Raw genomic sequence first — 16286 nt, forward strand, 5'->3', positions numbered from 1 at the left:
ATGTAGTATGTTATAAGCACATTCTTTGTTGTGGCTGTGGTATTCATTGCTTTTGTTTTTGAGACCAGGACTCCCTTTCCCTTTCCAGCTCTGCCTGGCTTAGAACTCATTTAGCCCACACTAGCCTGGGATTTGCTGTATTTCTCATCCTGAGCCTTCCACGTGCTGGTAATTCCTGATGTGAGCCACCGTGCTTGGGTTTTTTGGAGTTCTTTGATTAAAAGATATCCACATAAGGGTGGCTGGGGAGATGAATCAGACAGTGCTTGTGTTGCAAGCATGTAGATCTAAAGTCTGGGTTCATAGTTCATATCTATAAACATGGAGATAGTAGAGTAGGACAATCTCTCAGACTCGATGGCCCACTAGCCCCTCTGAGAACTCTTAGGTTCACCGAGAGAACTTGTCTCAGGTGAAGAATCAAAGAAGACACCTGACGTTGAATTCTAGTGTCTATATGTCAGTGTACACACATGCAAGGTACAATTATACATATATGAGTACATATACACAATAAAAATAAAAGAAAGCATAACTCATTAGTCCTGGGGTAGCTTAGTGTCAGCATTTGAGTATTCATGGATTCTATTCTCACCACTACAAAAACAAAATACGTAGATATATAAACAAAATAATTAGCAAACAGTTTATTAGCAAAACATCATTTACGTTTATTTAGAAAATAAGGTTATCTGGCTGGTACGGTCGCTCAGCAGGTACGGGTCTGAAGCGGAGTAGATTCTCTCCTTAACATTGGGTCCAGTGAAAGACACAACAAAAATGTCCTCAATAATTTAATAGAAATTAAATAAAAATCTCTATATTTTGAAAATAAGGAACTGAATTTAGCTCATTTAAAAAGAAGTTGGCTCTTCAAGAGAATACACACTTTTGCTACTACTGCTTGCCTTTTAAATAACATTGATCAAGGGACTGGAGAGATAGTTTAGTGGTTAAGAACTCTGGCTGCTCTTCCAAGAGACCTGGGTTCAATTCCCAGCATCCACATGGTGGGTGGTTCACAGCTGTCTGTAACTCCTGGATCTTTATAGATAGGCATACATACCAGCAAAACATCAATTCACATAGAATAAAAGAGAAAAGAAAAAAAAAAAAAAAAAAAAGCGGGCCGTGGTGGTACATGCTTTTAATCCCAACAGTTGGGAGGCAGAGGCAGGTGGGTTTCTATGAGTTTAAGGCAAGCCTGGTCTACAGAGTAAGCTCTAGGACAGCCAAGGCTACACAGAAAAACTCTGTCTTTAAAAACAAACAAACAAACAAATAATAAGTTAAAAAGTTGGTTGTTATTTGGTTATTCTGAGTGATATTCTTCATGATTGGATCAGTTATTGAGCAGAAATAAGTTAGGAGGATTTTTTTAAAAAAACATGATGCAACCTCTTTCTGTTTATATTCTTTGGAGTCTGTCTCCCACTGTGATTTTGTTCCCTTGACCTGTGTATTCTTCTTAATAGCATAATAATATCATTTAATAATGTGGTCTTCTTAATGCGTGCAGTAATTTCATCTTCAGGTTGGTTTGTAATTTAGATATTTTCTGTGAGTTAACTCTGGAGAAATTATAAATGATGGCCATTTTGGGGCTTTTTCCCCCCCTGGAGTTATTCTTCCTGGAGTTGATTTAGTTTGTACAGAAGGATAGATGCTGGTGAGTCTAGAAAGTCTTTTTTTAACAGGAAGCAAAGACATGAGCTGAGCCACTTAGTTTTACTCATTGTTAACGGAACTCAGTTCTTTAAACACTGAAGATCTATAGTTGTTTTCTACACTTCTGGTTATTAATTATTTTAAAGTGGTCTTGAAACCTTGTCTCCTCAGGTTCCTTATATAGTTCTTTTAGTGAAAAACCAATTAATAGATCAATGTCTGGTTGATTCCATCTGATTTTTACCGTAATTTATTTAAGGAGTCCCATCTTGGACTCAGAATACTGATTTGCCAGAATGAATCCGTTAAATGAAAGATTGGAAGCTAGACTGACATCCTGACCCATCCCCCACCACTGGGTTATTATTGAAGAGGAGATTGTGTTCTCAAGTAGCAGTACAAAAATCTCACACCCCATCTGACCAGTACAAAAACAGCTGCTGTAGCACAAAATGTCCTTCCTCCGTCCTCACTGAAATCGGGGGAGGGACAAAAGCCCAATTGGTACTTTACCCCTGTCCTGTCTGCCTGCTAGAAGGCCTGTTTCCTACCCTAATGGTTTCTGCCTAACAAACCGTGTTTCTTTTTTACAGCAATATGATCCTGGACTTGTTGTGGTGATGGTAAACTTAGCAGTGGTAATTTTTATTTTCAGACTGAATTACTCCTTTTGTCATCAGTGCACCAATATGTTAGGCTTACTCTCTCTGTTGTAGCCTCATCCTTCTGCTTGGTCTTTTCATTTTCCTTTCCTTTCCTTATGCAACTTGTCTGATCCTTGTTCATTAAAGGGTAATGTTAAGAAGGGTATATGTTCAAACTGCCAAAAAGAATCAGTTAAAATGTTAAATTCTAGTAGTCAAAACCTTGATTCCCCCACCCCCAGTGTAATGGGCACTAGCACTTGCTACTGCAATTTATAAATAAGTTAAACAAACTTTGACTGCCTTAGAAGGCAAAAGTACTAACGCAGAATTTATAAACAGGGGTTTACAGAGGCAAACAATTTGGTACAGAGCCACCAAAACTTGGTTGAATCTTTCAAAATAAATTCTGACCAATCAAATTCTAAAATAAATTTCTTTGATTTTTTTTTTAATTGTTTCATTGGACTATTTGCTTTTACCAGTAAATCCCTGATTGAGACGTTATGAAAGTGATATTGCACCTAGGAAGTCATTTTTATAACCTGTCTTTACCTTGGTCCTTTTGCTAGAGATTGCAGTCACTGCTCACTTATTATACCATTGGGCAGAGGGGAATGAGTGTGGCACCTGTGCTTGGGCTGGCTGGCAGTCTTGGACATATCTACTAGAAGACTGTATTCTAGAAGGGTTTGTTTTCCTGGCAAGCCATTTTATTATTTACTTTTAAAAAAAGACTATGATGATAATTGTTCATTTCCTATTTATTGTTTAAAAACAATAATGGGATCTCATTGATAAGCAGTTAAACTTCTGAGTGTCAATAATGGGATATTGTTGACAAGTAGTTAAATTTTCAGATTTGTTTTTGTGTATGATTTAAAGACAAAAAAATATTAATTCCATAAATATATAGTGACCAGACACAAGTGTTGCTGGTAATTTTCATTTCACGCTTCAGGACTCAAACCAATTTTTAAAAATTATTTTCTTTGATAATACTCAAGATTTAGCCTGATGAACTAAAATTTCTTGCCCAAAGGTATAATATATATCTATATATATGTATGTGTGTGTGTGTGTAAAAGAAAAACAAAACAAAAACAATTGTTTACACCAGTCTGAGTGAAATGATGAGGGAAGTAAACATTGTGTTTTTTCACTAAAGGTGAGCACTGGGTAAGGTAAGTCCTTTTCCGTTACATCACAATGATCAGAGCAAGTTGTGATGTAAACAGCTGTGGTAGTAAAGTGCTTGTCTGCCCCGTTTTGCTTTGTTTGGCTGGTTATGAGTGGATTAAATATACATTTACTTTTTAAAATTCTCCAGCATAGATCAATTAGTTGAAAGTCAATTTTCTTCGCAACTAGTCCTTTTCACAGCTTACCACTTACCATCCTCAGCCAGTTGTAACGTAAAACCAGTCTTGTCCCTAAGGGCAAGTACCTGTCGCTTTTTTATTAAAAATTTTCTTATGATTGGAAATTGTCTTTTGAAAAGCAAAAGTTAAACATACTGTTTTATAATTTCTTCTGTTGTCTGAAATGCATTTCCCTTGCCTCCATTCAAGTAGTTAAGAGACTCATCACCAGTTTAAGGGATAGACAGGAAGATTTCCGGAACAGGAGGATCAGGAGTTCAAGGTCATCCTCACCTACTTAATGAGTTTGAGGCCAACCTGGACTACATGAGACCCTGTCTCATTAAAAAAAAAAAAAAAAAAAAAAAAGACAAAAACAAAAAAACAGACAAACAAAAAAAAGGAACTTGTAAAGTTTTTAATTGTAAAGTTCCCATTGACGTGTCCCACTCACGTAGCTTTGCCATAGTAACCTGGAATTCTCTCCAGCCAGGCCAACAGAGTGGGTTGTTGGGTCTGATCCAGGAAAGGAAGGCTCGGAGGGAAGCTGTGAGAATGGCTTTGTTTGGTTCACTGTAGCTTTCTGGTCTCTGCACTTCAGGCAAGATCTAACCACCCAAACCTAATGTCTAAAGTGACCTGTTAGCCAAATTTTATGTCTCAACTTAATTCTGTGTTCCTGTTACAGGGAGGACAGACCCTATTCCAATCGTTGTCAAGTATGATGTCATGGGCATGGGTCGAATGGAAATGGAGGTAAATTGATCTCATTAAGACATTAATTTTATGGAATATATAAAATTGGCATTAGCTACCAACTTAAATGTCAGTATAAGCATATACTTGTCAGATGGAGCATAATTAATTTTCTTTGATCAATTAAAAGTATATTTGATGTTTTCATTTTGTGTTGCTCTTGAAGCTCTGAGGATTTAAATAATGTCCCTGTAGAGGAGTTTTCCAGTGTTGTGCAGAGAGACCAGGTCAAGCTCTGGCACTCGTTTAATGGACAGTGTTGCTCTGTGCTTAAAGCACTGCTGTAGTCGATGCTCTGCCCGTGCAGGGTTACATCATACGCTAGCTACAGTACCTTCATTTTATTGTCTGAAATACTGTCTTCATTTCATTCTAATTGTTTGGAAGTAAATATTGAATTGAAGTCTTGTAATCAGCAGTTGGTAGTATGGCATACATTAGGAAAGAGATTAAGGAATTTACGTTGCTTTCTGTTTTCTGTGACATGACAGTAAAGCAAGAACTAGCTGAGGAAAAACACAAGTTTTGTGCTATTAAACATTACGCTGTGCAAATGACATTTTCATAGCTTGTCCTAGGGTACTTTAGGAAATAAGAATAAATATATCTATTTTTGTCAAGTTGGATTATGCCGAAGATGCTACCGAACGGCGTCGTGTCCTAGAAGTAGAGAAAGAAGACACAGAAGAGCTGAGGCAGAAGTATAAGGTAATGTAAACAGAGCCGTCTTCTGAAAATGTTCATACAGAAGAGAAAAGTTCATATAGCATTGGTTTACATTTAATAGTGATTTGTGATAATCTTTTTATAGCTTCGGTAAAAACTGAAATACCTACTCCATATGTGTGTTGGGAAAATTACATTAGTATTTGAAAGTATTAGTCCCAGGTAGTATACAGAAAGTAAGGTAATAGCAGTAAAAAAAATGGTTAAGTCCTTGGAGGTTTTCCCTTTTGTTGTTGTTGTTTTTCTAGAGGAGGCTTTCCTTTTTAAAAAAGAAAGTGGATGATGGTTTTTTAAGGAGGGGGAACATTCATTTTATGTGTAATGGCACAATATGCATAGAAGTCGGAGAACAACTTCCACCCAGAGAGCAAACTCAGATCCTCTGGCTTGGTAGCAGGGCATCTTACCTGCTCAGCAGTCTCCCCTGTCCTGAGCAAAGGTGTTTTATTGTGACAAATGAAGAATTTTCTTGTTCATTGTTAATTGCACCCTAAAGTAGATGTTTGTCTGTCTGTCTGTCTCTCTCTCCATGTGGACATCACAGTGAATTCTTTTTTTTCTTTAATGGGGTGGGTATGGAGGTGGTGCTTGCCACTGTATATGTAAGGAGAGTAAAGGACAACTTTGGGGACTCAGTTCTTCTCACCACATGAGACCCGTGTGTGTGGGTATTTTATCTACATATATGTCTGTGCCACATGTGTACCTGGTACCTTCAAAGTCTAGAAGTGGGCTTCAAATCTCCTGGCACTTTTATTACAGATGATTGGGAACCACTGTGTAGGTGCTGGGAACTAAACCTGGATTCTCTGCAAAAGTGACCAGTGAGTGCTTTTAAATACTGACCCATCTCTAGTCCAGAATAATTTCCTTTTTAAAGGACTATTTGTAATAAACTGCAGCTTAGAACATGTAAGTTAAGTATTCAGAAATAAAATGGGCAAATTAAAAGATAGGAAATGGATCTCATTAAAATTATCATATAGAAGGAGCTGGAGAATGCTTCAGAGGTTAAGATCTCTGATCTTCCAGAGGTCCTGAGTTCAATTCCCAGCACCCACATGATGGCTCACAACCATATATAATGAGACCTGGTGCTCTCTTCTGGCCAGCAGGCAGAATGCTGTATACATAATAAATAAATCTTAAGAAGAAAATAAAGATTATCCTGTAAAAGCTGTTTTTTGGTTGTGATACTTAAGGTGAAAATAGAAAGAAAGAAGGGATTTGTTTTAAAAGTTAAAAAAAAAAAAAATTCTACCATGTAAAGGGGAAGTAGAGCCATAGCCTGCTACTCAGTCAGACATATATCTGTTAAAGGTCCTTCAGAGTCTCAGTACTAGCCCAGGTATCTAACCATCCCTCAGTAGTATGGAATAGAGAAAGGAGACCTAAAAATCTTCTGTCAGTCTTGGAAACCAAAGATCTGTTATTTCCTTTCATTGTTAAGATAAATAACATAGAGTAAAATTAAGATAATCATCATTTTACCAACTTAAAGATTTAAAAACAACCAAGACTAAGGTGATATCATACCTATAAGAACTCCTGAAATCCAGGGTATTCAGGGATGGCGGCGTATGCCTGTCTTCCTGGCATTTGAGAGGCAGAGAAGGTTCTACACATGATGGCACATACTTGTAATCCCAAGCACTTAGTAAGAGGAGGCAGGGGAACTGCCAAAAATTGAGGACAGTGACTAGGGTCACACAGTAAGACTGACTTGAAAAAGAAGAAAAACAAAAAACAATGCTTAGCAGATGCTCCATTTATAAAGCACTTACTAAAGAAACCTGACAACCAGAGTTCATGTTATAAAATAGCAGATGTGGCAGTACATGCCTGTAACCCCAGTGCTCCTGTGGGAACAGACAGTGACAACAAGAGACCTTCCTCACACAAGATAGGAGGTGAGGAGTGACACCCCAGGTTGTTCTCTAACCTCTTTGCACTCACATACTTCAACATGCTTCACATATATTGAACATACACAACAAAACAAATACTTTTAAAGTTTTTTTAATGTCTAGAGAGATGGTTCTGCAGTTAAGAGTACTGGCTGCGCCGGGCGGTGGTGGCGCACGCCTTTAATCCCAGCACTTGGGAGGCAGAGGCAGGCGGATTTCTGAGTTCGAGGCCAGCCTGGTCTACAGAGTGAGTTCCAGGACAGCCAGGGCTACATAGAGAAACCCTGTCTCGAAAAAAAAAAAAAAAAAAAAAAAAAAAAAAAAAAAAGAGTACTGGCTGCTTCTGCTCTACCAGAGGACCTGAGTTGAATCCCCAGCACTCACATGGCAGCTCACAACCATCTTTGACTCTCGCCCTAGGGTTCCTATGCTCTTCAGCTTCCACAGGAACTTGACACACTCAGGCAAGCACTCATACAGATGAAGTTGAAAATGGAAGATGCTTGCTGCTGTTTGGTGCTTCTAAGGATCTTTAGGTTCACTTTTTTTTTTTTTTTTTTTGTTGTTGTTGTTGTTGTTGTTGTTGTTGTTGTTCGTGGTGGTGGTTTCAAGTCAGGGTTTCTCTGTGTAGCCCTGGCTATCCTAGAACTCAACTTTATAGGCCTGACTGCCCTCAAGTTCAGAGATGACCTTGCCTCTGCCTCCTGAGGGCTTGGATTAAAGCTGTGTGCCACCATACTTGGCTAGGTTCATTTTGTTTGTTTGTTTGTTTTTCCCCTAAGGTTTCCCTGTATAGCTTTGGCTGTCCTAGAATAGAGCTTGTTCTGTAGACCAGGCTGGCTTTGAACTCAGAGCGATCCACCTGCTTCTGCTTCCCAAGTGCTATGATTAAAGGCATGCATTGCCTGACCAGCCTAATTCATTTTTAAATGAATTAGAAACCACAGAAGAGTTACAGATCTAGAGCTTATTTTGTCTGTGTTAAGACTCTAAAATGATTGTACATGAAGAACTTGGCATTTCCACTGCTTGTTATTAAAACCAGAATAGTCATGGGTAGAAACTGCAGGAAGCCCCTATGGAGCACAGTTTGTTTATGGAACAAAATTACTAGGCTAGTTGACTTTCTCTTCCCTCCAGATTGTATAATAAGCTTTTTAGAGCTTATTATAACTTTTTGTGTTTGTGTGTCTTTAAACATTTTTACAGATTTTTAATTACATGTCATTTGCTCTGTTTGTGCCTGACCAAGTCCATGTCCATGTCTGTCCATGTCCATGCCACGAAGGCCTATGAAGGTCAGAGGACAATCACGGAATGACTTCTCTCCTTCTACCATATAGGTCCCACAGATTGCATTCAGGTTTGGTGCCAAGTACTTTTATCCACTGAGCCATTATACTGGCCTATTTCTGTTTTTAAGTAGTGAGCCAGTATAGTAACATGGATCTATAATCCAAAAATTTGGCAGACTGAAAAAGGATGACTGCTTCAAGGTCAAGGCAAGCTTCAGCTACGTAATGAATTTTAGGTCAACCTGGGCTATAGTGTAAGTGACTATCTCAAAACAATAACACATCCACCCACACAAATTAAAACAGTGCCTGTAAAGGCAAGAGATCAGCGTTTGTGCTGTTTTTCTGGTGCCTTGGGTTTTTGTTTGGTTGGTTAGCATAACTATTCTATTCTATAGGAATAATATGGACTATTAGACTATTTTTCTAAAGGATCTGAGCAGGTTTCTAGAACCCACAACCACCGGTAACTGCATCTCCAAGGGAACTCATTGACCTCTTCTGGTCCCCTTGCACACTTACACACACAACCTACTCCTACACACAAAGCACACACACACCTACATAAATAAGAATAAATCTTTGAGGCTGAAGAGATGGCCTATAGAGTAAGAACACTTACTAGTCTTTCAAAGGACCTGAGTTCTGGTCCCAGAATCAACATGGCAAGTCACAACTTCCTGCAACTCCATTTCCAGGGGATCTGGTCTCACAGACTTCTGCACACACAATTATATGAAAATAATTACATGTAACAAGTAAAATAAGCAAGAAATGAATGTTTTTTAATGTTGAGTCTCAAGATGTAGCTTACTTTTTTATTTTATAAACATGGGTTAGGTTTAAAGGGTATATATAATTTTATATGAGTACACGGTAGCTGTCTTCAGACACACCAGAAGAGGGCATCAGATCTCATTACAGGTGTTTGTGAGCCACCATGTGGTTGCCGGGAATTGAACTCAGAACCTTAGGAAGGGCAGTCAGTGCTCTTAACCACTGAGCCATCTCTCCAGCCCAAAAGAGTATGTTTTAATGTAAAATTAAAAGGTGAATTCGTTTTCCCCATTTCTATGGTACACAGCAAGCCAAACACCCTTACATAGAAAATTAAATTTAAAAACATAATAATTTTTAGTTAAGTAACCAGGCATTGAAAGTGAGGCCTCAAATATGTTAGGCTGTATATTCAGCCATTGAGCTGCACCCTAGTCTAAGAATCTTTTTATGGCTTACAGCTAAAAATCCTTAGACTATCAGAACCCCTGAAAAAAGATTAAAGAGTAACTTCAGCTAGGCAGTGGTTGGCGCACACCTTTAATCCCAGCACTCAGGAGGCAGAGGCAGGCGGATCTCTTGTGAATTTGAGACCAGCCTGGTCTACAGACTGAGTTACAGGACAGCTAGGGCTACACAGAGAAACCCTATCTCAGAAAGTTTAAGAGAGAGAGGGAAGGAGGGGGAGGGGAAAGAGAGAGAGAAAATATGAACATGAGAGTCAGGAAGAAATTAATAGGCCAGAATCAGATAAGGTAACATAAATGCTGAAATTGTTCTGAATGTGGCATTTTGACCAGCTAACAAACTTTAAATTTTAGTTTTTAAGTCCACAGGGAAAATTTAGGGGGGGAAAGGAGTTTTCTGTGTAGACAACATAATAGATACTCCTATAGCTGGACCCTAATAAACTATGTCATAAATGTTAACACCACAGCTTAGCATGCCTTAGCTTATACTTTCCTGCAGAAGGGCTGGTAGAAAAAAATTAACATCTTCAGGCAGCCCATTCCCCTCTTGCAGTGTATTTAAAAAAAAAAAAAAAAAAAAGCCTACAATCTCTAAGCAGAACAGGTGTCAAAGAGCAGATCCAGCAGATCCCCACCCCTGGGGTCAAGGGTCAAGGTCTTAAGCACCCTAGGCAAGACTTTTACCACTGAGCTAGCTGCATACTCAGCTCTTGCTGTACATACCAAGGTAATTGATTTAGTAAAACTTGAACCCAGGCCATTGTTTCTTCCTATGAGTTTAATAAAAACAGGAAGGCTGGGTATGGTGGCACACATTTTTATCCCAGCATTCAAGAGGCAGGCGTTTCTCTCTGAGTTTGAGAAAGCTTGGTCTACAAAGAGTTCCAGGACATCCAGAGTTGAACTCTTTGAGTTCAAGGCAAAACAGAGAAACCCTGTTTCATAACAAAATAACAACAACAACAACAAAAATAGAAACAGAAGAATTGTAAAAGGTTACTTTATGTTAGGAAACGTGAGCTATAGAATAAAACCATTTCTAACTTGAAACTTTGTAGCCTGACTGTTGGCTACTTTGTGGGGTGTTTTTTTCTTCCACCCTTTCAACCTCCAATAGTAGATAGGAGAGAGAAAAGGATAGAGGGAGAAAGGGGGTGTTTTTATCCTTGTACCACTTCCTGCTGATTAGGGACATCGAGTTCCTTGGGATAAATTTGATCTTTGCAGTCAGGATATCTAATTTTTATTGTTTCTTCTCTGCACACAACTACTTAGAAAACCACAACCAACAGCATCTAACCAACAGCCCACTCCACCTCTTGGGGCTTGAGAATTTATATACCCTCTGAAGAGTCCCCAGAATTCCAAACATCACAATCACAGAAATTATCATTAGGGCAAGAAGCAAATCTGAAGTAGCTCCATATCCACACCTGGGTTTAAAATGAAAACACATTCTTACAATAGTTCTATGTTTTTAAAGCTACAAAACTTGAATTTTAGAAGAAAAAAAAGAAAAAAGATAGACCTAGAAATTTTTATCAATTGGAGGGGGGGTTAAAATCAAAATTGACATGATAGTGTACATCTTTTTTCTCAGTAATCCAGAAGCTGGTGGATCTCTGTGAGTTCAAGGCAAGCCTGTTCTGCACAGTTCAGAACAGCCAGAGACATACATGTCTCTGTCTCTTTGGGGTTTTTTTTTTGTTTTGTTTTTTTGTTTTTGTTTTTTTTGTTTTTTTGTTTTTTTGTTTTTGAGACAACAGGGCTGGAGAGTTGGCTTAGAGGTTAAGAGCACTGACTGCTCTTTCAAAGGTCCTGAGTTCAATTCCCAGCAACCACATGGTGGCTCACAACCATCTATAATGAGATCTGGTGCCATTTTCTTTCATGCCGTTGTACATGCAGGCAGAATTTGCATACATAATAAATAAGTCTTTTTTAAAAAAAATACAGCAACAACAAAAACAGTAACAAACAAACATAGCTAATTGTCAGTATGAGTTTGAGGCCAGTAAATTGCAGACTGTCCTGGCTTATGGTGGGTATTGTACTAAGTATAAATGGAAAACCCAGGGGCTTCCAAGCTGAGTGCATAAAAGATTTTTATATCTGGACACTCCCTTCTAAAAACTACACCAGAATCAAAGATCTTGGAAGCCATAAGGTAAAACATGATTTTCTCTGAGAAAAACAACAGTGCTCACTCCTTTAATCCCAGCATTTGCAAGGCAGTAGCGGTTGGATCTCTGGTAACCTGGATGAGTTCCAGGACATTTAGGGCTTTATAGCAAGTCTCCAAAAGCAAAATAATAGTGACTTTTCAAACTCTATCAGATGTGGTAAGAGTGGGGCTGAAAATATGGTTCAGTTGGTAGAGTGATTGCCAAGCCTACATGTGAAGGCCTGAGTTTGAGCCCCAGCATTATATAAACTGGACATAATAGTGCAGTTCAGGGTTATCCTTGGCTACATAGCAAGTTTGAGGCCAGCCTGGAATATATAAGACTCCATCTTCAAAACAGACAAGTGAATATTTCTGCCTTGTTTCCGATTCTAAGAGGGAACTCTAATTCTTTCACCATAGTGATATTAGCTGAGGGTTTTTTTTTTTTTTTTCTTTCTATTTTTTTTTTGGGGGGGGGCTGCTAAGGGGTAGAGAGAGACAATCCAACTAAAGTAGTCCAGACTTTCCTGGACTCATGTAGTCTAGGTTGGCTTCAGTTACACTCTTCCTCCCAAGCTTTCCCAGGGCAGGGCAGGGTCAGTCACAGCTGGAGAGCTAAAGGCTTTTCTTGGATTTTCCTATCCTGTTTGTTGAAGTTTTTACCATGGAAGAGAGATTAGACTTTGCCAGATTTTTGTTTGTTTTTAACTAATTGAGATAATAATGTGACAACCCCCTTCCCCACACACATACACATCCTTATTAATAGGATATGTTTCACTGACTGGTTTTTTTCTTTATGTTGAACCTTGAGTCCTTTTGCATAGATCTATTTCTCTTGATCCTGTTTAGTATATGCTTCATTCGAATTGTTAGTTTAAAACTAGGAGGTGTGAAGGGGCTCGAGGGATGGCTTAACAGTTAAAGGCACCTGCTGTTCTCGGAGAGGACCTGGATTCAGGTCCCAGTACCTACGTGGCAGCTCACAGCTCCTGTAACTCCATTCCAGGGCTGTGGGCATTAACACATATGTATTGCATAGACATAAATGCAAGCAAACATCCAAAGTAACAGTATTTTTTAAAGATGAATAAAATGGAGACACATGATGACACAGATATTTGCTGTATGACCCTGGCTAATTTAGTAATCTCTATGCACTAGGGATAATTTTGAATTCAAGGCAGTCTTGTCAGTCAGGGTGTCTTGAACAAGCAATACCAATGAGCCTGATTAAATTGTGTCTTATATTTTGCTCGAGGACAAAATAAAGAATTGTATAGAACCTTGTCTACAGTATTGCCAAAGGGGAAATAAAATTTCACTCTCTTGAACACTTGTTAGTGCATTTACTGGTGTCATTGAATTTTATGGAAAGCTATTTTTCTCTCTGCTTGGGTAGTAGCTGTCTAAATTCTCCTGAATTTGGCTTTTTGTTTGTTTTTTTATTTTTTGTTTTATTTTGTGGTTCTTCACAGGATTATGTTGACAAAGAAAAGGCAATTGCAAAAGCCTTAGAAGATCTCAGAGCCAACTTTTACTGTGAACTTTGTGATAAACAGTATCAGAAACATCAGGAATTTGACAACCACATCAACTCTTACGATCATGCACACAAGCAGGTAAGGAATCAAGGATCAAGGAAAAAGACTCTTCAATGTTAACAACTGCAGATGTTTATAAGTGTGACTGGCTTCTTACATTAGCCAGTCTTTATTTTTGTACCTGATAGTCTTGATTTTTTTCCATGGGAGCTGTCCTAACTTAGATGACATCCCTGCTACTCCATCACCATTTTAAGTAGCATAACAAGTTGTGACTATCTTAAACCTGAAGTAATGCTGGTGGCTTTTCAGTAGTTTCTCATTTTTTTCAATACGGCAATTGATCTGAGGACCACTGGGAGAGTTTATGTCAGTTTCTCCCCTTTCCTCAACATGTTAAACTTTTGAAAAGTTATCCTAGACTGTGTTCTTCTGAATGTCTGCATATATAAGAATTCAAGTTTTATTTGCTACTATTTCCTATTAGTGTCATTTTGTTACTCCATATGCCTTGAAAAGTAACTAAATCCTGAAGAAAAATAAAATTAGTCACACTGTATCTTAACAGAAACCAAGCCACTTTGTCTTAGTAAGTCTCTGCCTTGAGGAAATATGAAACACCTTGACCAAAGGCAACTTAGAGAGGAAAGGGTTTATATCCTAAGTAACAGTTCATCACTGAAGGAAGTAAGGGCAGGAACCTAGAAGCAGGAACTGATACAGAGGCTGTGGAAGAGTGCAACTTTTTGACTTGTTCTCATGGATTGCCTAGTTTGCTTTATATAGCACCCAGGACCAACCTCTTAGGCTCTTGATAGTCATTTTAGTTAAATTGCTTTCAAACAAACAAATAAATAGGGTCTTTAAATGCCCCAGAACTTCCTATGTAGAAGCTGGTCTTCAGTTTATGGTGGCCCTCCATAGATAGCCAGCCAGTGTTAGGATTTCAGGATTATGCCACCATACCAAACAAGATGGCTGGGCTATCTCCCCAGCCTCAAAGTTGCATTTTAAGAGGAAAGAATTTTTGTCAAAGCAAAATATTTAAGAAAGTGCAAAACTAATAAAATTCATACCTCAGTGATACAGCTCTCAACTTAAGTGTAATAGAATTGTTGCAGCTTGATTCATTGGTTTGTTTGTTTGGTTGGTTGGTTTGGTTTGGTTTGGGTTTTTTTTGCCATTCTCATTTATTTTTCTGTATATGCTGACTGATTTGTTTCACTACTCTACTCAATTACAATAGTTATCAGCCTGAAGAGAACCTGTTCCTCAGGGGCACTTCAGAGTTGCTGTCTCGGTACATTTCAGGTTACTTTAACTAAGCAGTGGTATTTTTGAGGTCAAGTGAGTGGGGTCCAAAGATACTGTTAAATATTCTACAGTGCACAAGAAGTACCTCAAAATAAAGAATTACCTGGCCCAGAATTACAGTTTCTAGTACTGAGGTTAACTCTTGAAAACCTTGAAATAGATGATGTTATTGTTTCATATTTGCTTAGCACAGATCATAATTATTTTATATCTCCGGTTATATCATAAACATTTATAAAGAGCTTGTCTAGATACAAAATGATAAACTGTTTTAGATAATCAAAATAAAAATATAAAATTAAGAATTCAGAGATCTGAGGAGATGATTCAGGTGGTATAAAGTACTTGCTGTACAAGTGTGAGGACTGGATCAGGTCTCTTAGATGGGAGTGGTAGCATACCTGACATCCCAGGAGCAAGTTGGCTATCTAGACTAGCCAAAATGGTAAGAGTTCAGTGAGAGACCCCGCCTCAGTATATAAGGGGAGGATGATTAAGGATGATACCCTCCATCAACTTTGAGCCTCCACATACACCTACCTCATAGACACATAACTCTTCTCCCCAGTGTTGTATCCTGATGCTTGGCAGATTGCTCCTTTGTAAAGTACTTGTAGCACAAGTGTGATATTGTAAATTCTGATCCCTAGCACTCATGTACAAAGCAGGAGGCAGCCTGTACCCATCATTTCTGTGCTGGAGAGGCAGAGACATGAATATCCCAGGGTCTCTAATTAGCAGGTTTGGTGAGAGATCATGTCTCAAAAAACAAGATGGAAGGTGATAAAGACAACTGACACCCAACGTATAGTTTCCATATGCACAAGCATAAAAATGCATACATGCATGCATGCACTCGTACATACATACATACATGTATAATACATAAAATTAGGAATTTCTTACAGAGAACTCAAAAATACTGTCCACAAATACAGAATGTGTTTGAGAGCCATGACTTGGAAAGATCTTTAGCTGTGTCATTCACAAATGCATGTCAGTTCATTCCTTCACCTGAATCAGAAGTACACTTTACATATATTAAAAGACCTAGGCATCATGGCATGAGTCTCAGATCTCAGTAAGTGAAGGCAGGAAGATTTTTAATTTGAAGCCAGCCTGGGCTACATAGAAAGAAATTTCTATCTCTAAATACAAAGCAAAACAAAAAAATAGTTGTAGTATGTATGACTTTGGCTCTTTTGTTTTGGTTTTGTTGAAAAGTAGACCATATTATCTTCATATTCTTGTCTTTCTACAATTCATAGAATCTCAGGACAACATGTTATAAATATATCAACAAAAGAGTCTTAAATGGCTTTTATAATTCCAGCTATTCTCTGCACTCTTTCATTCCTTCATTTCTGTCTTTTTTCTCTTTTCAAGAGAGGGCATTCACTATAAAACCATGCTGGCCTCTAGAGTCCCGTGCCCACTTCTCTCAGCTTTCCTGGCCTCTATTCAGAATTGTAAGGAATTATCAGTTGACTTTGCTACAGCACAGCTAACTAGGAGGTAGTACCTCATAGGAGATAGGATCACGTGTTTTATCCTCTTCTGTGGACATGGGCTTATATCCAGGCCTTCCTTTTTCACATTGGTGCTCTAAACTCATAAAGGCACCTTGTGCTGCCTTCAAGCAAGACAGCAGATTCTT

At 38.4% G+C, this 16286-nt stretch overlaps 1 protein-coding gene across 6 annotated transcripts in view; it reads left to right on the top strand.

Moving 5' to 3' along the window:
* The window catches only part of Gpatch8 (G-patch domain containing 8), a 73668-nt gene that overhangs the window by 39295 nt on the left and 18087 nt on the right, over positions 1-16286 (top strand). For 4 of the 6 annotated variants that reach the window (XM_076935721.1, XM_076935722.1, XM_034504526.2 and 1 more), the window contains 4 exons: positions 2262-2306; positions 4362-4429; positions 5051-5137; positions 13250-13393. In XM_076935721.1, coding sequence (XP_076791836.1) covers positions 4403-4429; positions 5051-5137; positions 13250-13393 — 258 coding nt within the window. In that variant the 5' untranslated portion in view covers positions 2262-2306; positions 4362-4402. The remainder of the gene's footprint in view (positions 1-2261; positions 2307-4361; positions 4430-5050; positions 5138-13249; positions 13394-16286) is intronic. The other 2 variants (XM_034504525.2, XM_076935720.1) reach the window with 1 other exon arrangement.

This window comes from Arvicanthis niloticus, chromosome 6 (assembly GCF_011762505.2).
Source record: "Arvicanthis niloticus isolate mArvNil1 chromosome 6, mArvNil1.pat.X, whole genome shotgun sequence".
Classification (NCBI taxonomy): domain Eukaryota; kingdom Metazoa; phylum Chordata; class Mammalia; order Rodentia; family Muridae; genus Arvicanthis; species Arvicanthis niloticus.